This window comes from Pygoscelis adeliae, unplaced genomic scaffold (genome assembly GCF_000699105.1).
Source record: "Pygoscelis adeliae isolate BGI_AS28 unplaced genomic scaffold, ASM69910v1 Scaffold116, whole genome shotgun sequence".
NCBI lineage: Eukaryota > Metazoa > Chordata > Aves > Sphenisciformes > Spheniscidae > Pygoscelis > Pygoscelis adeliae.
The window spans coordinates 2163182-2191107 of NW_008825080.1; the positions used below are offsets into that span (position 1 = coordinate 2163182).

At 40.6% G+C, this 27926-nt stretch overlaps 2 protein-coding genes across 2 annotated transcripts; one reads left to right on the forward strand and one right to left on the reverse strand.

Annotated features, from left to right (window-relative positions):
• Positions 1–234: 234 nt before the first annotated feature.
• GPX8 (glutathione peroxidase 8 (putative)) lies at positions 235–4665 on the reverse strand. Its single transcript, XM_009326935.1, has 3 exons — positions 4442–4665; positions 3564–3825; positions 235–979 (listed from the first exon to the last, which is right to left on the reverse strand). Exons 1-3 carry the CDS (start codon positions 4646–4648, stop codon positions 816–818), a joined length of 633 nt encoding a protein of 210 aa, XP_009325210.1. The 5' UTR covers positions 4649–4665; the 3' UTR covers positions 235–815.
• Positions 4666–5100: 435 nt separating this feature from the next.
• Positions 5101–27904, forward strand: CDC20B (cell division cycle 20B). Its single transcript, XM_009326951.1, has 11 exons — positions 5101–5196; positions 7274–7490; positions 9119–9240; positions 13242–13341; positions 16017–16127; positions 17779–17978; positions 18847–18941; positions 21857–22085; positions 23181–23306; positions 24031–24148; positions 27765–27904. The coding sequence occupies exons 1-11, from the start codon at positions 5101–5103 to the stop codon at positions 27902–27904; spliced, it is 1554 nt and encodes a 517-aa protein (XP_009325226.1).
• The last annotated feature ends 22 nt before the right edge of the window (positions 27905–27926 follow it).

Here is a 27926-nt window from a genome sequence, read left to right on the forward strand (position 1 = left end):
TGTTGCCCCTTGAATCCTGCTGTAACCAACCATGTATATTCACACAGGCCCTGCCTTCATCCAGGTCAGAAGGCTGGGGGTCCAGCAGGAGATGAGCTCACAGCCGAGGCACTGTACTGCAGTGCAAATGTATGGAGACGGCTAAAGAGGTTAAAGGTGTTGCTGTAAAGGTGAAATGTAAAATTAATCAAAATACAAAGTAGGCAAGGAAACATTTTTGCAATTTTTTTCTTTTAATAATTTTATTTTCTGTGTCCAGTTTTTTACAACTAAGTTGATAGCTTCACAATTCAGTAATCTTCCTCAAGAAGATATTGCAAAGCTGGTATCTTCAGTTGCATTTGTCTCTAGAAACTCGGGTATGAAGCCTCTGTGCCCCATGTCTTTCAGTCAGGGCAATTATGTCTTAATGGTATATCACAATCTATTTGTTACTGGTAGATGGGAAACAAAACTCTTCTGTGCAAATACTGAGTATTTTATCAACAAATCCTCTTCTTTTTAGCTATCTCCCTGCTGGTGACAACTGTAATTAGCTATTGTCAGCAATTTAAAGAAACATTCAGAAACTTTATGCAAATTGAAGGTCCATCCCTGTAAGGTACCGAGTGCCTTGCCATTCTCAGTAACCTCAGTGGTTCTCAAGGCCATTGCAGGAGCCAATCCAACATTAATAGACATAGTGTAGCTGAAAATACTAACGCCAAAGAGAAGTAAAATCACCTGATGGTTTAGCTTCTAGCAGCATTTCCCAGGAATGTAGTAAGGCTGTGTAACCCATGCTGTTGAATGGATTCACAGCGTGAATGGCTTTTTCAGAGGTCTTCTCTTTTTTTCATAATAATATGCCTGATTAATGATGCTACTTCTGGCTTGATACTTTCTATGGGCTCTTCAGGTCTCCAGAATTTCACAACTTTACCCTCAGGGCTGACAAGGTACTTCCAGAAATTCCATCGTGGTTCTTTCTTTGAAGAATCTGTAAGAATGGCACCAGATCATTTTAGTGACTTACACTTGTCATTGTTTCATTACCCTGCAGTGATTCTTCAACTATTTATGTTGAAGTGATCCCACTTTGTTCTTTGCTAGTAGTCTGGGCATGGATTTACTGGTTGGTGTTAATGATCTGAAAAGTGGGAAGTGAATGATGCTCTCCCCTTCTTGTGAAACTATTTAAGAGTTCCTACTTACTACGCTCTGCTTCCTAGGGAGGAGGATATGAGGGCTGCATACTCATTTGGGGAATTGCCAGTTTTATGTCGGTTTAGGGGAAGTGAAATGGGAGCAGGAAGTCATACTGGTGATGGCTTAATTCAGCTCCTTTTGTCCCATGAGGCAAAACCTTACCGGTACCTTTGCTATCATGAATATCTGGCAAGATAATTTCTGAGATCAAGGGGCTATCAGGAAACTATGTGGCTCCTAGAGGAGGCAAAAGCAGTTTCTTGACTCTGGCTCTCTCCTTGGAGAGTCTCACAGGTTTAGAGGGAAATCGCTTTTTGAGAGAAGAACTAGAAAGAAACTCCAGAAGATTTTGGCTGGGCAACAGGTGTCCGCTGGGGAACAGTGCTGAACCCTACACTGATTCTTGGAAGCAATGGGTTGAATTTTGCCATTGGACTACACTTGTAATGTCATCATTGTAAGGGGACACCATGGCAAGCAAATGGGTATGGTAAAGCTCATGTCACAGAGGCTCTGGCCCAGCTAGTAATTATATCTTTGCTGAGTTGTTGTATCTAGGGTCAGTCTTGAAGTAACATAACCCCATCTCTGAATATTCTTTCAGTGTTCATTAATGTGTATGAATAACTCACACAAATACATAGGAAGCTGGACATTATTTGGGGAAAGGTGAGGCCACAAACCTTGCACTGGCCCAACAAAATGCCTTACTGCTATGAAAGCAACAAGAAGCAGTTGTGTAAAGGCCTTAGCACCATGTTTATGCTGCCAGTGGGTTCTTTTTGCACTAGACTATCTGACAGTGCTGGACAAGTTGTAGCTAGCAGTCACAGTCACAAGGGGGTGTAGCATGAAGATGTTCAACCTTCTGATCATCAAAACAGCTACATGAAGAAAATAGGTGCTTCTTTAATTGAAGATGCACAGTAATTTCATGTGAAGCAGAGGAATGTGGGAAAAGACCTTATTTCAAAATATTTAAGTATCAGAGGATCTTTCTCCTTGTGGGTGAACAGCATGTCAAATAAGAACCGAGTGAATGTGGCCTTTCTGTTTCTGTATAGGTATTAATGTCTGATACTGATTACACTGGTAGTTAGAATCTGGATTCATCCCACCCAGATGGTACCTATGTGCTCTAGTCTCCTCTAAATGAACTGAGAGGCACCTCCAGAGTGCATTCAGTAATTTCAGTGGGCATCAGGCAACTCGGAGCAATGAGGCTTTACCTGGGGGTCTTTGGTGACATGCCTAAGGGGAGGTAGGAAGAAACACAGTTACAGTGACAATGGTGACCACTTAAACGACTCCTAAATGATGATTATTTTCAAGTACATAAGAGATATCACAGAGGATATGGGAAGAAGCAACAGACTTAAGTGGTGTAAAAAAGATTTCATTTATATGTTGAAATAGCTTTCTGACATGAGGAGCTGTGAAGAACTGGAATAGACTGGGAGGTTTTGGAGTCTCTCATACTGTAATGGTCTGGAGAAGAACATGTAGTACCTATTTGGGTAAATGTGATCCTATCTTGGGGCAGGGAGATGGAATACAGGTTTGGGCCTTCTCCTACCTTATTTTCTAGTTAAAATGATGTTATAGAGAAGGGTTATGTTCTAAATATCCTTTCTTTCATATATCAGTGTTTAGCATGGGCCAAAGACCTGGCCAAAGCTCAGGAGAATTCAGAGAGGCTTAAGTTGGCCTTGGGTCTGTGGGCTTTTTGGTCAACTGAAGAGAATTTCATTTCACTTGTGAGAGTATGAGGCTCTAAGTCAGTAAATGCTTACTGTAACGCGAGTATTTGTGTGAGCGGGTTTTGCAGGCTGGGCCCTGAAGTTCACAAGACAAATTAATGCAAATCAGTGATTATCTGTAACTACAGTATACACAATCCTACTTTACAATACAGTTTACATAAAGGTAGGCATATGACTCTGCTAAAACATGAATCGTCTCATCTGCATGTGTTTATGTAAAATATTCCAGTAATTTTAAGACCCCCACGTAGTTCCATTTTTGTCCACGAGAAAAGTCGTTTTTCAACAAAAGTCACGTAATTTGAAATGGGGTTTTGTAGGGGGAATCTTTGCACTCAAGTTTATACATCCACAAAATGGATGTTTCTAGCTGGCCTGGTCACAGTAGTCTGTTTTTATAAATCAGTGGGAAGAAACGGATGCTTTCAGGGTACAACTCTTCTGACTGATTTTTTGATATCCACATTGAAATGAGAAGAATTGTATGCTGAGTGCCTGTTTCTCTCCAGAGACTATGAAGACTATGATGTTTCCTGACAAACAAACCCAGAGTGGAATTTAGGGAGAATACCATGGTTACAGGCAGCTTGATATATAAAAGAAAACAGTTACCTATTAGAAATTTAAAGGCGGGCTCTGCTTCTGATCCTAGGATCTTGATTTTGTGGAAAACAGGGAAGGTTACTCCATAGTTTCCTTTGGCAAAAGATTCTATTTCCTGGCTTGAACTAGGCTCTGATTCTCCGAACTGGTTGCAGGGAAAAGCCAGCACAGTGAAGTGGGAGGGACCAAACTCTCTGTGTAGTTCTTGCAGTGCGATGTAATTTTTGTCAGTGTGTTGGCAGTAACTGGCCACGTTTACAACCAAAGTTGCCTTCAGAGAAATAAAGTTATAACAGTAAGAAAAAAAACCTAGAGATGGCACAGAGATTACAATTATGTCTTAAAACAGCATCTCCCACTACCACGATCATTCCTGCCTGAAGGCTAAATTTAATCTGTCTGATCAAAATTTCAATAAACAGATAAGGATGATAGCAGATTAAGATATTTACTTTCAGACAACCTGTTTTAAAAATCCAATAAATGGATAAACTTAAACTTAGAGCTTTGTTTAAATATAAGCATGTTAAAAATCATATTTAGGACAGGCACTAAAATCATATTTACTACATCAGCTTCCAGAATTCAACACAACATGCTACCATTCTTAACCAAGATTAAAATGCACAAGTTGTATTGTTAGGCTACACTGATATATAATAAAGAATATGAAAACACATTTTTCTTGATTTATTAGATCTTAATACTTAATTTCTGGAGCAGGCCTAGATAAAATAAATTTCTCTCCAGATTACTGTTTGAAGAACACAAATTTAGCACAAATCTCTGCTGAAAATTCCCATAACCAAAATTTTTGTTAACCTACAAACGGAGACCTGTTTTTCAGTGAAGATTCAAGACAAAGATATAATGAAGTTGTAACTTACTTTCCCTCTGTACTTCTCCAAGGAAACGATCCTTCCTCGTGAATCCTTGACTTCAAAAGAATAAAAATCTTTGATTTTAGGTTTAAAAAATCTCAGCTGCAGCAGGCAGAGAATGGCGGTACACAAAACCATCGACAGAAAAACAACAAAGACCCTGGCTTTGGGCACTGAGTATTTCAGAGGATAAGTAGTTGTGAGAGACTCCATTTTTGAAATCTTTGGAGAGAAGCTTGGGCAGGCCTGGAATCTGAAGGAGGAGCTGAAATACGAAACTTGCAGCTTGGACTAGAAAGAACAAGCTGCTTGTTTTGTCCCTGTTGCAGAAGTGGCTGTTTCATTTCACAGTGCCTCTGCTGGGCTTCAGAGATCTTGGGTAAAGTACAGAAATATCTCTGGCTGGGAAAAAAAAATAAGTGAATGAAAAGTGTGTTCCCATCACCTAAGGATGCTGATTGCTCTGTTATCTGACCTGTGTGGGATACTCCAGATTTTGCACACTGTCTTGAGAGGGGCCTCTTTTGTGGGTCTGTAGTGCAGCTCTCACACATCCCCTGGGCCCCTCAGGTGTCCCTGGCAGAGTTGTTCAGCAGCAGGCACCTATGCTGTCAGACAGATCTGGAGAAGCAGTTTGGGGTCAGCTGTTTAGGTAGGAGGGCAATATGGCAGAAGCCATCCAGTTCACAGCCTCTGTCCTGCCTGTCAACAGCTGCCGTGGGATCACTGGCAGCTTTGTTTGTAAAACTCTTTTACAGTACGTAGGGCAGAGAAAAACTCCTTGTTTATAGGCTGGCATAGGGGAAGAAAATAAAATGGTTTTTTTTGTAATGGGAGGGCTGGCTGATGATGGAAAACAGGTTGTTGTTTTTATTGCTACTGGCTAACTTGCAACTAGCTGTGTTGAGACGAGAAGATGGAAGGTCTGCACGAGAGAAGAACAAGTTAGCTGAGAATCTCAGATCTAAGCCAGGCAGCTCCAGTGGTGTTTTGCTGAGGCAATTGTGAAAGACAGTCTGAAATTTAGAGCCACACAAGTCTGGTGTCTTATCTGTCTTCATGTTATTGTTGGGTATTTTAAAGATATTTGCCTGTTGGTCTTGGTTTCTGAAGGTACATTAACATGTAGTGGTTACAACTCAGTTACGGAAAAAACAACATTTTCTCTGGCTTTTTTCATGTCTTCCCTTGCTCAGTTCTTCCCGCTTTCTTTCTGTCCATTTGCTAGTCCCTCTCTTCCTCTCAGCTTCAGGATTTTGTTTTGTCCTCCTCATGTTTCTGTTCTTGGGCTCTTCTAAGCTATTACTTGTCTTTCAGCCCATGTTGCTTGTCAGTCTCTGCTAACTTTCTTTTCCTCCTAGTCCAAACCACCATTCAAGAGTGATTTCTGTCTCAGTTGTTTTTCTTATCACTGTGATTTTTTGCTGCACTTAGAGACTACATTTTAAAGGATGAAAATAGAACAGGACTTTCTGAAGGTGAAACCTGGAATCTAGGGGTCTGTTGCTTTTCAGTGACTTCGACATTATCTCAACTATCCTTGATTTGTACGATATCATAGTAGTATGCTCAACCATTTCTATGATGTTCTCTAACAGCTAAGGTCCATGTTCATTTTGCTTAACAAGACTATATAGTTTCACACAGTTCTACGTAACAGAGAGATGCTTGGGAAACACTGTGAAATTTCAGTATTTGTTTGGGTGTTTCCTGTGATCTGAGGACATGTGAGGCCTGATCTCTGCCTGGCAGTGAGGCCTGTGAGTGGGGTGTTTTGGTGGTGGGGGGCAGAAAAGGCACAGACTTCTGTGCTGAAGTGAACTTGTACTCAACAAGCAAACACAGGTGACTAATGCTGACTTTAAAAGCAAGTCTGAATGTGTTGGATTTTAGAAAATCCATGCAAAATCCTGGTGTCTAAGTTACGTCTCAACAGCTTGTAATTTTCATCTAATGTTATTTCAGAAATAAATAAAAAAAAAACCAAAACCAAAAACAAGACAATATGTTATAAATATTTACTGGTGTACCTAATAATGATCCAGAAGCCTATTCTACTTGCTGTGCTTCCTTACTGTTGTTTACTTTCACTGTTTTCCCTAAAACATTGCTTCAAAACTGTCTGAAAAACAAAATTTTGTGTTCAATATTAGCTAGGCTCTTACATTTCAAATTTTGATACATTTTTATGTTTTATGTTTTTCCGACATAAATTGCTTTATGAATGAATTTGAAGGTAAGACACATAAATCTGTCATTTACTCTTTGTTTACTATACCTTAATGTATTAAAAAGTGTAAGATAACATACAAAATAATAACATGAGCAAGCCACAGCAGTGGTGAGAAGATTCAGAAATCAGAAGTGAGCTAAGTTCTTCTTTGGGTGAAGATCAGAAAATGAGCCTGGTTTCAGAGAGCCCATGGGTTTGCCCAAATGCCCATCTCTCAGGAAAGACCAGACCCAGGATCCTACGCTAAATGTCTGAAGATGCCTTGGGTCTTTCAAAGGCCAGTGCTGTAGCCTAAGTGCATGAAGGACACCAATTTAGTTTTCTTCTCTGCCACAGGCTTTCTATGTGGCAGTTGATTCAGGAGTACTTCTCTGACCAGAAGTATTTGTTTCTTTCTGTTTCCCCCCACCACCCCCCCCTTCCTCCACCCAGGTGACTGACTGCTGGAGCCATCCTCAGCCCAACATCCGTTTCCATGGCCTGGTGCTCTGAGGTGGGCTGAGCCCACACGGCGTGGCAGAGGAAAACTTTAAACAGTGTTGAAGGGACAGAGTGATACTAAGTTGTGACTTATTGTGGTGTTTTGTCTCCTTTCACTTGTGCAGGTCCCAGACTCAGAAAGGACCACGTACTCCAGGTTTAAGAGCTCCATTAAGAGGAAGCTGGCAGCCAGGGCTCCGGTGGCGAGCAGCCCTATTGTCACAAGATGGCAGCAGCTGCATGCAAGAGGCAGCGCAGAGGAGCCACGCAGGGCCTGCTGTGTGACCGATCTTTGTGCCTCTGGGGGGCCGCAGCTCATCAGCACACCTGGGAATGCTCCAGGTCAGACAAGATGCAAAGGTACATTTTCGTATAGAGGATGGCCTCATGGAGGGACTTCTGAAATAACCTGGTATTGGGAATTAGTGTAAGGTGTGGGCTGGTGTTCCCCCATGTCCCAGTTGTCAGGGGCTCTGGGTATGGCAGTGTGCAGCAGCAGCAGCCTGTGCAGACCTTCACAGGCAGAGCAAGCTCAGGGCCAGCGTCCTCTCAGCAGGAGTACACTGCTGCCATGAGAGGAAAGCTGGGCCCAAGGTTCCTGTTACCAGTGCGCAGACAGCCTAGGACAGCAGGTCATACAGACAGCTGACATCAAGGGGGGGTGAAAGGAAAGGGAGAAAAGAAAGTTTCAGCCCCAGCCAAGCAATGCCTGTTGCAGACCAGTCTTTTTTACTCTATGATGGGGGCTGTATTGGACTGGGGATAAGTTGCACTGGGCTGTAATAATGCACAGGGTTTGTTGCTGCGCCTTCATAGCTGGAATAGTTAACAATAACTGACAGGAGAGCAAGAGAATTCATACAGGCCTCTCCCCTTCCTTCTGCTTCTCCTTTGCCTTACACACAGCTACTGCAGACCCGGCCATAACTGCAGAACTTGGACCAGTCTGCATGCCTGGATGTGGTATAGTGTACGCTCACTGAAGGAGAAGCCTGCCTTGTGTTATTGTCTCTCCTCCAATGCGTAAGGCTTCAGGTATTGACAAAGGGACAGTGGCCAAGGGATGCTCACACTCAACTCACCTTAGGGAGAGACTTACCTGAGGGCCATTCAGAGCACAGATCAAACTTTCAGTACTCTGACTTGGTCTGGAGAAGAACCGACTCTAGGGGAGGCTGTTTCTCTCCGTCAACAGAGGGAGCTGAGGAAGGGTTAAATGAGCCTTTGAACTCACTGACTCCTACTTCCAGCAGTGCTACGGGAAAGTGGGGAAGGGTTTACATGCTGCAGGTACAAGAAGAGCTTCCTGGAAGATCTAGGGAACTAAACAACGCTCATTTCTTGATTAATAATTAAAATCTTTAGAGAGCAAATAAAAGATGCTGTTTAGTGTTCAGGATGTGTTCCTACAATGCCATGGCTGTTGGTCAGAAAGTGCAATTCTATCTTCTGCTAAGCAGAATAGCAGAGCTATTCAATAATACATGCCCAGCTCTAGGAAACGCAGGTTCTAAACCAAGGTGAAGTCTTCCCTGCTTCAGTTTCTAGAACAGAAAGTCCTGCATGCTGTCTCTACTAGCAGTGGTGAAAGCCTGTATGGTTCTGGGAAATCAGATATTGATTTCCTATGGGGTAGGATCCTGTGTAACCAGTCAACAAATCTAAGGCTAGATAAGAGCTGCAGTAGTAAACAGGCACTCTTTTAATGGAAATGATCAATCTGAGCTTTTTTAGATGTCTTTTTTAGGATAAGATGAATAGTGCTGTAGAAATGTCTCTTTCTCTTCACTGACAAAAGGAAAGCAGGGTGACTGGTTCAAATGTCAGTATTAGCATTATCCCACTTAGTGTGTCAGATCTGCTTTTAGAGTATTGCTACTACGAAATCAGTGCTATTCTGAAAAGTACTTGACAAATGTCCCTGTGAATGGTTTTTAAAGGTATTGTTTCCATGAAAATTGTTTTTCCAGTGACACCTCAGGTGCCTAAGAAACTCTCCATCACAAAAACTGTTGTGACTTTGCCTAGCAGTCATGCTGCAGCAGGCTTGGAAGGGAGGAATAACATGAGAGCTGAAATGGGAAACAAACAGGTGAGTAATGCAACATTCAAATGCACAAGTAGGGTATTTGCTTTCCTGATGTGTTTTTTTTTTACCTTATCTTTGGCCTAGAATCTGTTATGCGGATAATACCTTACTGACATGGAGAACAGTAATAAGAGGAGGTCCATTTAGGAAATGTCTGCTAGACAAATGTCAGGAGCAGTTGCTTCGTCATTTATTTGATTCAGCTTCTCTCCCCTTCCTCCAGGCTGTCGTTCTGCAAACTAAAATCGAAACCAAGCTAATGAAGCCCTCAAGATACGTTTGTTACCTCTGAGGGAAAACATATATTGTAAAAAAATATGTATGAAAAGCATTAATGACTCAGTTTTCCACTTGCTTTAATAAACACTGTGTGAAGAAGATAATTTCTTCAGTTGTGCAGGATGTAGCTGTTCATTTTGCCACATAGACGGAACGAGGCGCTATGAAAAATTTGCCAAAAAGTAGCTTTCTGAGAATAAAATTTTTGTCATGACAATAGAAGGTCAGATTCTTGGCCAAGGATGAAAGAACACATGAAGTCTGCCTAACATGTGAAACAAAGACTTCAGATCGCTTCCCATTTAGATGTTGTTTTCTACTGCTGTACACTTTATCCCTTCATTTTTCCTAGTGGACACTGATATACCAATTTTTTTTTTCTTTTTAGGTATTATGCATTGCTTTTTAGTCATCTTAAATAAACCTATGCTCCTGCCACCCACCTGTTTCTGTTCACTAACTTCTTGAAAATTGAATTCTCATGTGAAGCGTGGTGATACTTGTCTGTATTAGTAAAAGTTATTACCATAACATTACACTCAAAAACACCTCTCTGTTTTAGTGCTATCTAATTGTAACTGTTCATATATTAAGTTGTAAACTTTTAGGCAGTGACCACGCTTTTTCTTGTGTTCTCCTTTCCTTGATTGCACCAGTTGCAAGGTCAGTACTGAAGATGTTGATAGCTGTTTTGACGTGATGACTTTTTTGACCATAACTGTTGAGTAAGGATGCTTGAGAGATGCATACTTAATGTCCTTGCTTATAGCGGTTAATAATCCTTTATTATTATTAAGTTTCTGTGAGGGTATCAAGCTCAACTTCTAAGAAAAGGAGGTAGTGTCAGGACAGGTGGGCTAACAGGCTTGTTGATTGATATGTTGTAATAATTGTACTTTTGAACGTCACTGGATGTTGCAAAAAGACCATGCTTTTACATCCTTCTGGGAAACCTGGTCCTTGGGTCAATAACTTTCCTTTCTAAATAAGCAAAATATTCTGGAAAGTCCTTCTTTCAACAGCAGTCGTTTCTTCCTTCCTGCCCCTCTCCATGGTCTGACTGGAAAGTCTGTGAGTTTTAGAATTATTAAAATACACAACTCAATGGGTTTAGTAATCTTAGTTGAATCTACCCTACAGAGAAAATTAATAAAACTTTTCTGTGAGATGATAAGAACTTTCTATGAAGTAAAGTATGTAAAACATTCTTCTTTCCTTAAAATGTAACATCTTTTAAAAGATGACTACATGTCATTGTCTTCACTCTTAGTCATAGAGTGGTTTGGGTTGGAAGTGACCTTTAAAGGTCATCTAGTCCACCGCCCCTGCAATGAGCAGGGACATCTTCAACTAGATCAGGTTGCTCAGAGCCCCGTCTTTCCAGGGATGGGGCATCTACCACCTCTCTGGGCAATCTGTTCCAGTGTTTCACCACCCTCAGTGTAAAAAAATCTACCCTCTTTTAGTTTAAAACCATTACTCCTTGTCCTATCTCTACAGGCCCCATTAAAAGTATGTCCCCTTCTTTCTTATAAGCCCCCTTTAAGTACTGATAGGCCGCAGTAAGGTCTCCCTGGAGCCTTCTTTTCTCCAGGGAGAAAACCTGGAGAACCCCAGCTCTCAGCCTTTCTTCATAGAAGAGGTGTTCCATTTTTGTGGCCCCCCTCTGGACCTGCTTCAGCAGGTCCGTGTCTTTCTTGTACTGAGGACTCCAGAGCTGGGTGCAGTATTCCAGGTGGGGTCTCACCAGAGCAGAGTAGAGGGGCAGAATCACCTCCCTCGACCTGCTGGCCACGCTTCTTTCGATGCAGCCCAGGATATGATTGGCCTTCTGGTCTGCGAGCGCATATTGCTGGCTCATGTCCAGCTTTTTATCCACCAGTACCCCCAAGTCCTTCTCAGCAGGGCTGCTCTCAATCCCCTCATCCCCCAGCCTGTATTGATAGCGGGGGTTGTCCCGACCCAGGGGCAGGACCCTGCACTTGGCCTTGTTAAACCTCAGCTTGGTGTCATCTGCAAATTTGCTGAGGGCGGACTTGATCCCACTGTCTATGCCATTGATGAAGATATTAAACAGTAGTGGTCCCAATATGAACTGTGTGTCAGTCTTCTGTGTGTTAGTCTTGCATCTCTACAGTGAAGTGACTTACCTAGAATGACACTGTAATTTACAAGCAGGAATTGGGTTAGAGCTAAGATATTCAGAGTTCTACATCAAGGACCACAACCATTTCCTAAAAGTGCAATGTGGGGGTCTTTGAGATAACATTGTGGGATGACCAAAACCCAAGTTCTTCCTAAAACCATTTGGAAATCAGTCTTGGCTAAAACCATACGAAAATCTATTAATCTTCTTAGATATAGTAATTAATGTGCTGCCTGGTAGCATAAAGGGATGGGATGCACTGAAAATAAAATCTGCTCACATTCCAGTGAATGTGTGTGTTCTCTTTGTGGGCCAAAAGATTACTTCCTTGTATACACAATTGGTTTTCCACAGAAATGTCTGTGCTTATTGTAGAGGGACACAGATCCAAGCAATCTGATTAGCTTTCTGCCAAGTTGTCTATATAAATCATACAGAAAGTGCCTCTCAAAGCTGAAGGCCTGCTGTAGAACAGCTGGGATACATAAAGGAGGAACACTTTTTTTCCAGCCATGTTTTTTTAAGACATTTCTTATCATGATTGCAACAGGGTTCTGAAGAATAGCAACACTGAGTGTGCTTGGAAGGATAGATTTCACAGACATTGGAGGAAGAACATACTGATCTTGAGTGGCTGGTAAAAACATCAGCTGCATTTCCACCTGACTGTAAATAAAGAATTACAGACCAAACAGACAACTGGCATCAGGGCATTCAACTCAGTGAACATTGTGAAGAAATGCATATTACTAGGGATTGATGAAGACATTCATATCCTGTGTGAGCTGATCTGAGCTTTTGCCTGAATCTTGGCTAAAGGCCTAAGCTAATTTTTTTTTAAAAAAGTTCCAATAACAATTCAGATCTCCCTTTTCTTATCTTTGTCTGCTGCATCTTCTGTTTCTTTGACACCCAAGGAAATGATAATGTAATTAAAAAAATCTTATTACTCTGAGACACCTTGTATATATTTTCAGTTTCATGTTATAATACTGGTTTAAGAATGGGATCGTGGAGTCCAGGCTCTGGGACCCTGGTTTGAGAGACAACTCTGATATCCAGTAGGTCTCGTGCTGGAATCAATGGCCCTGCAGCATGTGCACCACAAAACTGATCTTCTCTCAAAGAGCAAGCCTGAGGCATCAGACTTACTGTCTGCATGCAGAAAACATGGCATTGTATGCTGGTAAAATTAGCTCAAATGCCAATTCAGAAGAGGGTAAGAGGGCACTAAGGTTTGGCAGGTGACCTGTGGTAGTACCTACAGAGGTACAGGGCCTGGGACCTCTTTCACTGGTAAGATGGCCCTGTTCAAACAGCTTTGTTAAAGTTTGTGTGATCATTAGCAGTGAATTGGTGTTTTATGGAAGGAAAGATGGTGGCTCAACTTAGAGCACATGATTTGGACATTGTATTCTGTGTCTGTTGCTGATCTCCCATCCAAGAGACAAGCTATTTTGAAGCTTTTATGTAAAAAGTGTTAAGTCCTTTGATGGGAGCTGTGTTACCCATAATGCTTAAATACGTTTTTCTACAGATTTCTTCATTCAGTCATGTTTTCACTTCAATGTATTGGCAGAAATGTCCTTCTCAGCTTCCAGTGGTCCAGGAGGTTGGATATAGCATTGCAGAAAGTGGTGACATGAAGGTCTGTGAAAATACCAATTGCATCTGGAAAGGTATGTTCCAATATAGCAAATGTTCTCATGCACACTGAACAGTAAGGTACAGCAGGCTGCATCTATACTGGAAGAGCAAGTGCCTCTGCCTGTTCCAGCAAGTGTTACAGAATAATATGAAGTGGCTGAGATCTACAATGCTCGGGGCTGCTTCTAGAGTTCCGACTGCCTGTGGAGAGATAGTATTCTACCTCTTCTAGTCTGGTCAACTGCTAGTATTTTAACTGGCTCTCCTTTGGGCACTATCTGATGCATTGGTGGCCCTAAAACTCTAATTTCCTTTTGGCTTTTCAGTTTCAGAACCCTACAAATAATGTGGGGTTGTGCTGCAGAATGGGCACAGGATATGTATCGTATGGACTGTTGGGTACGTGAGAGTGCAGACATGCAGCTGCCCCTGGTTTCTTCTTCGGGGGAGTTGATTAATTTGCTCCAAAAGGTATCCTAGGAATGAATGAGCATAAGGGAGTGTGAATGATCGGGCAATTGGAAAACAGGTAGGATGTGAGGAGCTAACGTGAAATAATACAGATATTCCCAGAGTTATTTGAGTATGAGTTCATTAAATATCAGACCAATATTTTGTTGTGTTCTGTCTTGGGCAGATGATTTGTTTTGGTGATCTGGCTATTTCTGTGTATGATGTACATACACAGAGGCCTTCTTGCCAGTGAAGGCCTGATTCATGCTCATGTAAAAACAGTGAGAAACAGCTTTTTTATGAATCTGGAGTTCAGCTCCTGTAGAAGAAGTTGGGGGCTATGTGATAGATTTATATATTCCTTTGTTGCTCTTCTCCGTGCAAATAAGACTAATTTCAGAGTAGTCAATAGTAACAGTATAGGGGTTAGCCACAGTGTTTTTTTTTTTCTTGATGGCAAATGAATACAGGTATCAGGAATACCAGGTTTTATTCCACCCACCTAATTGTTGATCAAGTGGTCTGGTGTGACAGTACTACTTACCACTTCCTGAGTCTCATTTTGAGAAGTGACACAAGCACGTGAAAGCTGAAATCCTACCAAAAGTCAGTGATATCTGCTAGTACCCAGGCAAAATAACACAAAATGGTGTAATGAAGCTTAATTTCCCCTAATTAAAAAGCCTGCTATGCACATTCATGTGTCTTTGAAGTACGTGAATAGAGCTGAAAGTGTCATCAGTATGAATTTGGGGTAGATGAATTACTCATGAGAGAATAGAAATCTGAAATGAGTTACAGAGATGATTTCATCCTTTATATCTCACTGCTCAATACCAGCTACCAATGTTAAGAAAAACATTTTCAGAGTGTTTCAGAAGTGTTGCCATTCATCCAACTGTTACAATTAAGTGCTTTAGTTTTCCTGGATTATCTTACTTGACTGGGTTCAGAAAGGTTTGGTAAAGTTTTCGAAAAATAACCACAAATCTAGATATTAGAAATATAGATTTTTCTGTACAGAGAAATCTCATTTCAGTGATATTAGACCTTTTTAGGGTTAAAATGCAGTGTTACATGTCCCATTGGGCAGGTCTGAGAAGGTTGTTCTTGCGAGCCTGCCTGCTTGTTTAACTCCACAAAATTTTAGATATGGAAGAAATTCACTGTGGCCTGCTTCTTGCTCATGTTCAGTCTTTATTTGGAGAGAGAGGGGGTACCACAGCTGAGAGGGGAAACATTTGTTCTCTGGCAGAAATGTGTTTTGGATTAGGGGAGAAGTTTGAGAACAGAGTAGGAAAGGACTGTGTGAAATAAGTTCTCCACAATTTGTCATTGGACTTCCGTATAGGATGTTTATATGTGTATTTAAGTTACAGAGTACAAAAACTTTGTCAGTGTTGAATTTTTTTGAACAGAGAAGGTTAGTTGTAGAGATAAGTAATGTCTTCTGCCCCTGAAACTTTTGATATTCATTCTAAATACTCCTTTCTGGAGAATAATTCAAAAAGGAAGTCAAAACACAGAGAAAAGCACAGAAATGCGATCTCCAGCTTTCTACTCTGCACATTACAGCAAGATAATTTCTTACACATAAAAATCTAGTATTAAATGATTCATAGTGCTAATGATCTGGCTTTTTTTCGATGATGTTTAGGAGTCCTTGCAGCATAACGTAGACAATGACCACAAAGGATGAGTCTTCTGCTTGTTCATACTTGTATTTGCTTTTGTTTCTCGCTTATGTGCTGTCACAAGCTTAGTGTGCTGTGATCAAAGCGCGTGTGCTTTAAAAACCTTTTCCTGTGGTTAGGTATTGATGGGGGAGACCTTTTGGTGGGAAATTAACACCAGAAAGCAAAAAAGTTAATTGCTGTATGAGGGGGTTTTGAAGTGGGAGAGCACATATGAAACTTTCTGCTATTAACAACTTTTGACAGAAAACTAAGGTGAAAAAGACAAAAAACCCCACGTTCTGTATTGAGCTGTGGTACAATTTAAACAAAATATAGTGGACCATATTCTCTGTTCTAGCTGAGTAAATCCATGGAGGTTTGAAAGAAGTGGTAAAAGGTGGCTTTCACCTAGTTTAGTGTGTCTAGTGTTTTGAGCCTACCCAGGATAAATTAGACCCTTCTGGCCTCCTCTGGACCATGGAGAGACCAATATAGTGAGAATGTGAAAGGCTTAGGCCTGAGAAAAACTGGTGGTGTTTTGCATTACTGATTTGTGTGTGATTAATCTTCAAATACAGGATGCCAAGAGGGTACCCAGAATGAGTTTAGAGCTGTTACCATCGTGAAGCCTTCCATACCATTTGAGCCAGAAGTGAGGCTTCACATTACTGGCTTGCGCAATGATTACTGTAAGTTAATTTATCCTGTGTGGTGGTTTTTGCAGAGATTGGGAATTCGTATGTTTCAAGAAAGATAGTGAAGGTGTGTCCCCTTCACATACAATGGAAACTCTGCAGGACATATGCATGATGTCATTTTTCTTATGAGGATCCATCTTTGAAAACTGTCTGTCCCAGGATGGAGACATGACTGGTCAAACCCTAGAATCAATACTACCAACTCTCATGCAGTTTCCTTCAGCTATAGATCTCAATACAACTTTCAAATCAAACCAATATACTTACCTCCGCTTAATTAAGTTCAATGTTTCAACTCTCAGCCTTGGATATCTAGCAGCCAGTCAACACAGCAGCAACTTTATTGATCAGACTTTGAGATCTCTTATTTTGGGAGACATCGGTGACATTGTTTATGGTTTGGATGATAGATACCTTCTGAACTAAATTCTCACTTATGTCTTTGGTGGTGCACAGGCAAAAATTAAACATGCACAAGTTACACATGAACACACATGGATCTCTTGTCTACAGCAGCAAATACATGTTTCAACACTTCATAAGATCTAGCGAACAGCTCTGTATGTGCAAGTGTTTGTAGTTGTCCCTGTGGAGGTTTTTTCAACATATCGTTGCAAGTGTTCATGTATGTATCTATGAACAGGACAAAGGTTTGTTTGTATGATTTACACTTATTGTGCACAAGGTATGTCCCAAGACTAACAGCACTAACAGAAGTCTTTGGAAGTGATTTCTTAATACTTATTTCTGGCTGCAACTACCAGGACTGTAGTCAAACAGCTGACTGACAGGTTCAGCTGTTCTTCAAAGAGATTTTAGTTACCGAAGTATGTCAGGCCTTGGCCTATGGTAACAATCTTCTGTGCTTCAGGGGTCATGCAGAATGACTTTTAAGCTGCCCTAAATGGACAGCTGAGGATTTCCCTTGACATGGGAGAATGTCCTGGGTTGATATTAAAAGTTGTATACCAAAGTCTTCTGGCTACCTGGCATAGCAGGCTGTTCTGAGGCTAATCACTGTAGTGACTTGCTTTGCCAGGATCTGCAAGTGCAATGCACCCAGCATCAGGGGCAGTGGAAACAGTATTTCCATCATACACTTGTTGAGCAAGCTCTGGAGGTGAGGAGCAGAATTTCCATAATTGCTTTCTGCATTTTTTTCCTATCACGTGCAGGGTAAATGTTATCATTAACCCAAGGATGTAGAACAGACTGTAGCATATAGACTCTCCTATGTCTTCCTCAATAACAAGAATTACCTTGGAACAAGGGTGTTTTTGGAACTGTAGCTGTTGGTGGAGGAGCCTCATTTCTGGTGGCAGAAATTACAGCGAATGATGTGGTGATCCAAAATGCAGGGTGATAGATTAAAAAATTCTAGTGGGGAGGCTGTAAGTCAGATCCTGCTGTGCAAACATACCAGTTTGTGGAGATTAGCCTTACAAAGCCCTTGGCTTGTTAGGAGATATTCTCCTTCATGTAGGGGGAATACTTGCTAGTAATGGTTTCACAGAAGCATTCTCTTGAAGTTTTTCCATAGCTATTAAAAAAAAAAAGCCCCCCTCGCCCAAACCATACTCCCTCTCACCCCATCCTATTACCTACAATTTTTTTGCAGTAATTTTTAGTAGCTTTCTTCTAGATCTAAACATACTGGACTGGAGCCTTGAAAATCTCATTGCTATTGCTGTAGGATCTGCTGCACACATCTGGAATGGTGGAGGAACCTTTCAAGCTATTGAAAGCATTGATCTGAATTCCAGTTCCAAATACATTTCATCTCTGGCTTGGATAAAAGAAGGAACTTGCCTTGCAATTGGCACCAGTGATGGAGAAGTGCAAGTACTAGATAATTCACTTTTTTAATCTTTCTCCATTTTTAGCTAAAGTGGCCACAAGACAATTTGATACTGATATTTTTAAGGAAACAAATGAAAAAGATTGGCTAAACTACAGAAGACCTCTTCTGGAGACAGTATATAGCACTTTCCTGTATCATGCTGCACCTTACTGAACGTCTTAGTGACATCCAGTGTTATCTATATGTAATGGATTATCTGAAGCCACTAAAAAGCAGATGAGTGAATTAATGACTCAGTTGTCCAGAAGCAATTAGATTTTTTTACCACCAGTAAGAGGAACTCTTTCATTAAATTATTTTACTTAGCACAGGCTATTTTTTCTTGTATCTCTTTTGCTAAGATCACTCTAGTGATCAATGCCTTGAGAACTCAAGCCAAAACTCTTGCTTATGGATTCACACATGAGGATTTGACTTCAGTCTGATTATACACGTACCTCTCAGCCTGCTGTTATAGGACAGTCCTATTATCAAAAGATTTTTGTGCGACTTTGTCTGAGATGCTAGATAATATGGGGACCTACCTGCTGCAGTCCTGAGTGAGCAATCTGAAAGTATTGAAGGCCAGTGCTTTCAAGTATGGACTTCCAAATACTGACATGTAAATAAATAGCTTTAAACTCAGAGATGTGCATTCCCTTCAATCCTGTCTGACTTCAGCATCACTCATATAGGTGCCAAAATTTGGAAATACTCCTTCTTGTCTTACTTGTGAAATAAATGAGCTTGAGGTTGTCCATATGTTGAATCAGAACCGGGCAGTGGCTTACTTGCAAACAAATGAAGAGAAAAAAATCTTTTTTCTTTCTGTTGTTAAATTTGTGTTTCTTGTTTGTTTTGGATTGGCAGCTGTGGGACATTGAAACCAAAAAGAGGTTGAGAAATATGTTTGGTCATCTGTCTGTAGTTGGAGCTCTGAGCTGGAATCATTATATTCTGAGCAGGTGAGTGGCATTGTATATTCCCAGAAAGAGTCCTGCTGCAAAACGAAATATCACATTTGTTTTAGCTGTTTTCATTGGCTTTGCTCAGAAGTGATTTACCCTGTCCCTCTACTTATCGGCAGTCTCAGAAATCACATGTAGATTTACTGTATGGCAGGAAAGCAGCCAAAGGGGATTTAGCCTGCCTCTTTAGTCTCTGTTTCTTACTCTTCTTCCAGAAAGCTGTCACCACTTGCAGAATTTCACTAGGATGTGGAGGCTGTGGCTCTGGTTTTGTGCAAAGCCTGAGCTTGAAATGGTGGTGTCTCCAGTGGGTCTGGACTCCAGAAATCATAGCCTGTCTGGTGCCAGGGAAAGGGCATGTAGTTTAGACTGCCACTCCATTGATATCAAGACTGCATCTGTCTTTTCAGATGCACAACAAAATACAGCTGTTAGAGTTGCACACCTCTCTAGCTGTGTATCTACGAGGGAAGGCCAGCTCATTGTTATCCACAACCTGAGGAGGATTGAAGTGGTTGACCTTTGCTTTGCCAACGGTGAATTTTACACTAGCTGGTGAATATTTTATATTTAGGAATAATTTCAATATGGGTACCCAGATGGGAAAGATCAAGTGTACTCTTTTGTGTTTCTTTTCCTCCCACTTTCTCTTTCAGATCTTTGGCTCAGACTTGAAGGGGCTGAGGGGAGACTTGTTTCTGATGGATGCTTCTCTGATTTTAAAATCATGTGATAGTCTTCTGTTTTACTTAAACGCAGAAATAATAGCAAGGGTGGACTGACTTTATTGTTAAACTAAAAAGGAAACTAGTATCTCTGGATAGGAACACTAGAGTAGTTTTATTTTGATTTCATTCTCAATGAGTGAAAAAGCTCTGGCTTTTGATTGTATTAGGTCTGCTGGGTGGAGTGAGGTACAAGGATACCAGCTGAACAACCGGTTAATAAAATGCTGTTGCTGGAGTAGGTACGCTGGGTGGGTTAAGGTACAAGGATGCAGCTAAAACATCCTGCCAATGCCAAGTGGCATAACCTTATTACAGGAAGCATTAGTTTCAATTTGCATTTCAGCTTGGCCAAAGGAGTGAAAACAACAGAAACTTAAATTACAGATCCCTCTGAGTAGAAATTGATGATAAAATTCAGCATGAACCTGTGAACTACAGTTATGGTTGACAGATTAGGTTGAGATTACATTTATTTCTCTTGCTAGGTTTGAAACTAACCAGTTCATTCTAACATTAGGGGAGAGTTAAAATATCTGTATAGGTAGAAAAAAAAGACATGGAGTTAATATTCATTGTTACTAAAATAAGAGCAGCATTCTTACAGTAAACTTCACTGTGGACAATTGATACTTTGGGATTACGTACTAATTTCTGTGGTTAAAAATAGTCCAACAACACGTCATCATGAACCTGTAAGTGAACTTCAGTACCATAAATTAACCCATCACAAAAATTTTGTTGGCTTCTCTTTGTCTTTAGCAAAACAGGTGCCATCTTCTGTGTCAAAAGCAAATAGTTCTGATTTCTTTTTATGCGAAGTGGAAAAATGTCCTTTCAGCAAGGATTCTCAGGAGCCCAGTTCCTTCCCACTCATACCACTAGAATTACTGAAAACCTTAATATGGCCAACACTGGCAATTCAATTCTGTTTCTCTTGGTTAGATTCTCTGCTTATTATTTAGTAGGAAAAATCTGTATAAATCTGCAGGATGCAAATTATGATGCCTTTGCATATAATGCACATATTCCCATGTATCTTCATAGGTATTTTCCATAAAGATGTGCTTAATATTCACTGGAGCACTGCATGGTTGGAATCTTTCATGCTTTTGTGAACTTCAGGAGCTTTTAATACAAGCACAATAGAATGATGTTTCTTCAGTCAGTCAGTTTTGCATGTGCATTTTTAGAGCTTCCAAATCACTCAACTTGCATCTGAAAAATCTTGGAAGAGCCAGTATGGGAAAGTTTCCAGTCATTATTGCCTTAAATTAATCTATTGCAGTAATGTCAGATATCTGTTTCTCAGATACCCAGAAAGATGCTATTGAACTTGTTGATTTTTTCAGTGTCATCAGAATAGTTGGAAGTGTGAATTTCCAGCAGGAAGCTCTTCTGTTTTGTCATAGGTTTAATGTAGGTAATATCCTTAGAAAGACAGGAAAAGAAAATGTGCTGCAAGGTATTTTCAGTATTTTCAGTTCAACTCTACTAGTGATGTGTAAAACCCATATCCAGGAGCTAAGCTGTAACAGTAGCTGTGCTTCCAGGCAGGGTATTTCTTCCTTCCTTTGGTAGACTGATGATACGAGCTGTAGAACCATGCATCCATTTCCTAACAGGCAATTAGTGCAAGAGTGTCAAGCTATGCAGATTTTCTTTAAGCCTGGAAGTGGGAGGGAGAAAGGGGACAAGGGAAGGGACAGAACCAAAGAACACACTGTTACTCGCTAGTAAGCCCTTTCCCAGAGCAATGCAGTTTTACACTGCCTCTTTGTTGGGCGTGGAGTCATATCTGGCCTTGGCAAAAGCCATCTTGCAAAACTATTTTTCATGAAGAGCAGGAAAGAGTTTACATTAGATGCCTTGACGGTTGAACAGGGTGCAGATTAGTGGCATACAATGCAATACATCCTCAGGGAAATGAAAACCATGAGAGAGAACAGGTATTTTGCCTGGCTTGAACTGAGCAGCTGCTTGGCTCCTTTCTGTTGTCAGCCACCTCTACGGTCAGGGTGTGCTTTTAATAGTTGGTTTGTATTTCCTTTTACTGAAATACTGTTGTTTTGCAGACACATTTTACTCTGATGTGGTTTGCTTCTGAAACCGCTGAAGAAACATCGGTGTGATGATGTACCTTGTCTTCTTTAGCATTAAACCCATGCTATCTTTTCTCATCTACAGTGGTTCACGACTAGGATCTATTCATCACCATGATGTTCGGGTTGCTCAGCACCGTGTTGGGACTCTCTGCCAAAACAAACAGAGCATTTGCAGCCTGAAATGGTCACTAACGAACCAGTTGCTGGCAAGTGGGTCTAGTGATGGTACATTGAATATCTGGCCTAGTGACCCTGGTGTGAAATTGCAGTCACAGCCACTGAAAACCATACCTCATTCCTCAGCAGTTAAGGTATATGGAGAAGGAATGTCTGCTTTTCTATATTTGCTCTCATGAAATCATGTTATTGATGTGGACAGAGGGAATTTTTCAAATTATCTCACTGATTTCTATTAGTTTCTTCTCCCCTGACTGTGATGCAGTTAATTTTAAGACCAGTTCTCCTCATTCCAAGTCACACTTAAGTTTGCTAGGGCTTTGATCAGGAAATCTTACTGAATTAGTAGGCCTTTGTAAATATAATGCCAAATAGAAATAAAATTTACAGCCATCTCCTCTGTTTTGCACAGAAAACTTTGGTGGCACAATTCTTACAAGTTAACAAACAACATCTTTCAATTTTTGGAGTTTTGGAAAATTCTCTCTGCTGAAATTATTTTTAATATGAGGTTTCTTTTGCCTTCCTGCCCATATTTTCATGTCATTGCTGGTAGCAAAGAATCCGAAGTAAGAAACTGGAAATGAGACACTTCAATTCTTCATCTTTATGAAGTCCCTGTGTGGGAGAGAGAACAGATATCAGCAATAAGAGGCAGGGGAGTCCAGCGTTTATAAGCTGTTTATCCTCCCAGAAAAGTCTGAGGCTGGACTGAAGTGCTGGTGCTAAAGGGTCAGAGGAGGTTATTGAAATAGGTGGAATTCAGTTCTTAGTAGCTTTACTTCAGGTGGACTCTAGGCCTTAGGCATATCCTGGAAATATCTCAGAAGAAGCCAGGTTTCTTGTAAGCCCTGTAAGTCATGTTGCTTAGGCTTCTGTGATGGCTTTGGCTTAGGCGGTAAGACACTATCCTGCTCAGTTCTTCTGGTACTGAGGTGTGAATTTGTAGCCTGTGAAGGGTAAACAGAGAAGCTGGAATTTAATGAGCATATGTGGGACAGTGTAGGCTACTGTGAAGCAATAGCAAAGGAAGCAGCATTTGGAGTTTTGGGATTCTGTATTGCTGTGTGTGTATGGAGGAAGAGCATGATGTAGGGTGAAAAAAGCCAAAGATACATTCTGGGTGTTTGTTGCAGTTCATTTTTCCAACTAAGCTTTTAAGCAAAATCTACTCTGTTTTTTCAGCTAACCTCCTAGTCTGTTCTGGCATCTGTTTTCTTTTTTTTTAGGCTGTGAACTGGTGTCCTTGGCAGTCCAAAGTCCTTGCTACAGGGGGTGGAATGAAAGACGGGATTTTGCGTGTCTGGGACATAAATCGTGAGAAAATGGTCCAAAGTGCAGCTACAGATTCTCAGGTGAAATGATGAAATGTCTGCATACTTAGGCTATGCTCTTCTTGTATAGCTGTGCTCATTTGGCAAACTTCCACTGACTTTGAGGGTGGTTCTGCGGTCAGAGGAACTGCAGGATTTTCTCTCGATGTGGAATTGTCCTACATTCAGCACTGCAGTGTGTGGTTGGACTCAGAAGGAGTTGTTTCTCATTCACCACTTCTGTCTCCACACATAAGTGATTGAAGAGGAGGTGGTCTCACAGCCAGACACTTCTCATCATCTTTTTCTTACTTGCAATAATAGTTTTGGCCAAAACTCTTGATGTGGAGAGAAAGTTGAGGAGGAGGGAAAATTCCCAGAGTGCTGGGGTGAGAAGAGGTGTAAGAGTCAGAGGGCAAACATCCGTCTCTGGAGTTTGAATATTAGGAAGTAGAGGAACAGATTCTCAGCTGGAGTAAAGCAGCATAGCTGTTGATTTTCCTGGAACTATTACAGCTTAGCTGAGGATGTGTCTGAAGGGCTTTGGTTTTATACTGATAGGCTATTATCATGTTTAGATAGGACAATAAGGCAACTGTACTTCAAAGCATTGTAAGGAATGAAATGATCCTTCTAAATAAGTAAATATTCTGCTGGGACTATTTTCCAGTAGCTTATTTAAACATTGTAGATAACATTTCAAATCTACTGAATGGTGCATGTTGACCCTTTCTGAAAACTAAAGCAGAATTTTAAATTACAATAGATTTGTTCCTTGCTCTGGTTACCCAAAACCAGTGAACTGATGACTGGACAAGGCCTTCCTGGAAATCAGATGAAAATATGGAAGTATCCCATGCTTATCAATTCATCAGAACTATATGGCAAGTATTTCAGTTAATGGTTTGAACTATTTCAGTGAACTATCTGTCTAATCAGTGTGTTTTTGCAAGTGCATACCTTATGCATTTATGTAAAACAGAGTTAGAAGAGCAGCCACCTACACATCCTCCCTCTGCCTACACACATGCATTCATGCACACAATCCTGATGCATGGGATTGTAAAGGTTGACTTATTGAGATAATGGTGTAAGTTGCTTCTGTAAAACTCCTTGGTTTTAATGATGGGATTCTCTCCTATAATTTCTAAGGCCATCCCAGGTGCAGGATGTGGATTTCCACTTCTCCCTAAGGCTTACTAGGCATGGACTGAGTGTGCTAGTGTCAGGTTGCTTCCAATATATTCTAGGCTGATGGCCTTCTACATAACTCAAACTAGATGTGGCTCTTCAATTTTGCAGCTTATCATGGAAGGATACTGAACCAGCTTCCTAATGATGTTTGAAATAATTCTCCATGTGTTATTTAGAGCTGTCTGGGTTTTAATGAATGATTTTGGCTGTGAAGCAATGCAGTGCAGCATGTTTCCCTTGTACCATGCTGACAGCTAGAGGAAAGTGGAGTTTCATTGCAGCTCTGTATTGGTCCGTGGAGCTGTAGGGCTACACTACACATAAAAGTTGTTCCTTGCTATTAAGCTGTCTTGTTTCTGATGCTTGCTGTCACTCCTATCCATTAAGTTTTACTTGTTTCAGTGTTAACTGAAGTGATCTAATAGAAGCATCTGAAGTTGAAAGAAAAAATAAATTATTTGCACACTGGCTGCATTTTCACAAATATGGTTGTTTTTTCACACTCACTGACAAGATATGGCCAAAGAAGTTTTGGATTTTTAACCTAACAACTGATATTTACAAATACTTTTTGTACCCTATTGCTACATTTGAAGGCATTTATTAAATTCCTGATTTATTAAACCCCAGCTATACTGGGATGCTGTCCTTGGAACCAACGACTTGCGTGGAATCAGGGCCTTGGCTTCAACACTAGTCTATAAGAGGAAAGCACAGGAGAGTCAAAACAAAGATGGACGAAAGAGAGAGGGCAGCAGAGACATACGTGGATCTGATTACACATTATCCTTGTGTAATGCCACTTGTCTGCTGCTTTTCCTTCCTTATCCCTACTCATTTATGTATAGCTCTTAAGGTCATGTCCTGTGATATTCTGAGAAATGATCCAGAAAGTGACGTGATCATTAGTCTTAACTACTGTTGCTTGAGGTTTCTCAAATCTTTGTAAGTCTTGAATATACTATTTGAAATGAAACCTAGATTTACTCTTACCTTTGAGAATAGCATATGGGGTAAAACATTTACCATATAAGTCAAATGCATTGGTAATTCGGTGAAGCTGGAGGGTTACTTATCATCCTGTTTCCTATTCAGTTTACTTGTCTGCAAGAGAAACTAATTTTCATGAACAAAAAGACCAGGTAATTGTTACACAGATATAGTCCGGCTTATGAAGACTCTTATTACCTTACTATAAACAATTGAATGTTGGAAGAAATTGTCAATGTATCAAAATATGTTCAGAAAAAATACTGTGATGGATGATTGTGAGATGTTTCTAAATCAGCTTCAGACACCCGTAACCACATGAGTTTTACACCCGAAGAAATGAACAGATAAATAGTGACTGAATCTCATTGTTTAATCATCCTGCAAAATGCTGAAGACCTCAGCTAACAACGAAGCACTGTTAGCTACTGTTGAGTACTTTAGTAATTGAGGTTGCCTATTACTGGGCATATTCAGAACAGAATAACAGCTGAAAGATAGTAACCTTTTTATAGCATTGAGTCCGTTTTTGAGATACTTCTGATAGAACTATTAGAGTAATTTACTAGAAAAAAAAGATTCATTTTGGATGTAAATGCCCTCCCCTTAGACAAGTTGTTGTAGATCAAAGAAAACATACAAGCAAACAAAATATGTAATTGCTTTGAAAAGTATCTGAATGTGATGTTGAAACAGTGAAATAAAACCCCAGCCCTCTCCATTCCGAAAACATGGAAATTAATAAATTCAGTTTTTCTGATTTCTCCCTATCCCCCTTCATGTCTTTTTGACTGAAACTATTAATCAGATTTCAGTCAGTGTTGTGGATAGTTTTGGATGCCTCCAGAGACTACATCTCCAGTGCTTCCTTCAAAGTCATTACAGACACTGAATGGAGACAGTGTAAAGAATTTGCTGAGTTGTAAACTCATGGTCTTAAATATTGACAAAGATCATGTACATATCAATAACTTGAGAAGGAGCAAAGCCTGAAAATTAATCTCTGCTGAAATAATTTAGTGGTGTTGTCAAAATTATAGTCACCACATTTAGGTGGGACACATGTTACTCAGCACCAGGACAGCAGACATTTGCTTTTAGTCACAGTGGCTCCAGAAAGCCATTGTAGCAGCTTTGCAAAGTTAGGGCAGACTACCCATCTACAACAGTCCTATGGATCTTCATCAGGTACCATTGTGATAAGTATCACAGTTTCAGGGGGCTTTACAGTTCCTCACATGTTTATCCTCATAATATTATTTTGAGCTAGAGAAGTGCTATCCCCATTGTGTTCATGGAGAACTCAGGAACAGATGATGGGAGAACACAGGTCACCTATATTCATTCAAGTTGGTCACCCAAGACTTACTTCATACCTTCACACTTCCTTTTAGGATGTGGTTCATCTGGTCTGTTTTAGATGAGATACACGATGTCTCAGAAGTTTCTTTGTTTCCCCTTGGGTGACTAGCTCAGCTATATGATTGTCAGTAACTCACCCAACCAGAGACGCTAATGGCCAGTAACTTAGAGTAAAAAGGTTTCTAATTTCTCACGCTCCTGTGTGCCTAAAAGCCTCATGGGTTTGCTTAGCATTGACATTGTGCTAGATGATACAGGAGAGCAGAGGTAAATACAGGTCTCAACAGTCTCAGTTTAATACCATACTCTTTCTGCCTTCAGTTCAAATTCAGTTGCTTCTACTGAAGGAGATACTTGTATAACCAGATTAATGAGTTTTGTACGTTCTTTGTGCTGCTAGACTGGGGTAGCTTCTGGCCTTCAGTGTCTGGCTCCCAAAGTTTACTACAACTACAGACAAACTCAATATACAATTCCAATAAATTATTAAGTGGGTTCACTGTTAAAAGATGTCCTTAACAGTAATACAGCTGGAGACACTATCTCATGATTGTTGGATCAGCTGCAAACTGTCTGCAAGGCATGTGCCGCCAGATGGGAAAGCTCAGCAGTGAGACACATTACCAAACACAGATGGGACAGATGTTGTAAATGTAGTGGGGAATCAAGAGTTCAGGTTCAATGTTCTCTGCTGACAGAAATGTCTTCTCAATGTGGTGCAGTCCTGGCAGTTAAAGCTTGGTCCCTAATAATAAAATATCGCCTTCAGCTCTTTCTTAATGTGAAAATATTCTATAGATAACGCTAGGTCCCCACATCCTGTGCAGCGTTTTGAGCTGCCACAGTAAAAGTGGAACAAGCCATGCTATGGGTGGGGGTGGTGAAAGTGACTGGCATAATCAGTGTAGAATTGTGATCTATCTTTGCATTTTTTGTACATATTTTATTTTACAGGTCACAAAGGGAGAGTCCTGCATATAGCCCTGAGCCCAGATCAGAGCAGGCTCTTTTCTGTTGCGGCTGATGGGATAGCTTGTCTGTGGAAATGCCATGAGTCTGGGGAGAGCAAGCACAGCAGCAAGGCTTTTTTCTAATGGTTATCTGAGCTCATTCTTG

Bases quoted from the DNA above. Each gene is read 5' to 3' on its own strand.
- GPX8 (XM_009326935.1), bottom strand. From the start codon at position 4,648: ATGGAGTCTCTCACAACTACTTATCCTCTGAAATACTCAGTGCCCAAA. The intron at 3,826-4,441 runs GTAAGTTACAAC...ATTTCTCTGAAG, and splicing joins TGGAGAAGTACAGAGGGAAA to GCAACTTTGGTTGTAAACGT. The intron at 980-3,563 runs GTAACTGTTTTC...CCATTCTTACAG, and splicing joins CGCCTTTAAATTTCTAATAG to ATTCTTCAAAGAAAGAACCA.
- CDC20B (XM_009326951.1), top strand. From the start codon at position 5,101: ATGGCAGAAGCCATCCAGTTCACAGCCTCTGTCCTGCCTGTCAACAGC. The intron at 23,307-24,030 runs GTGAAATGATGA...AAATTACAATAG, and splicing joins GTGCAGCTACAGATTCTCAG to ATTTGTTCCTTGCTCTGGTT. The intron at 24,149-27,764 runs GCAAGTATTTCA...TTTATTTTACAG, and splicing joins CAATTCATCAGAACTATATG to GTCACAAAGGGAGAGTCCTG.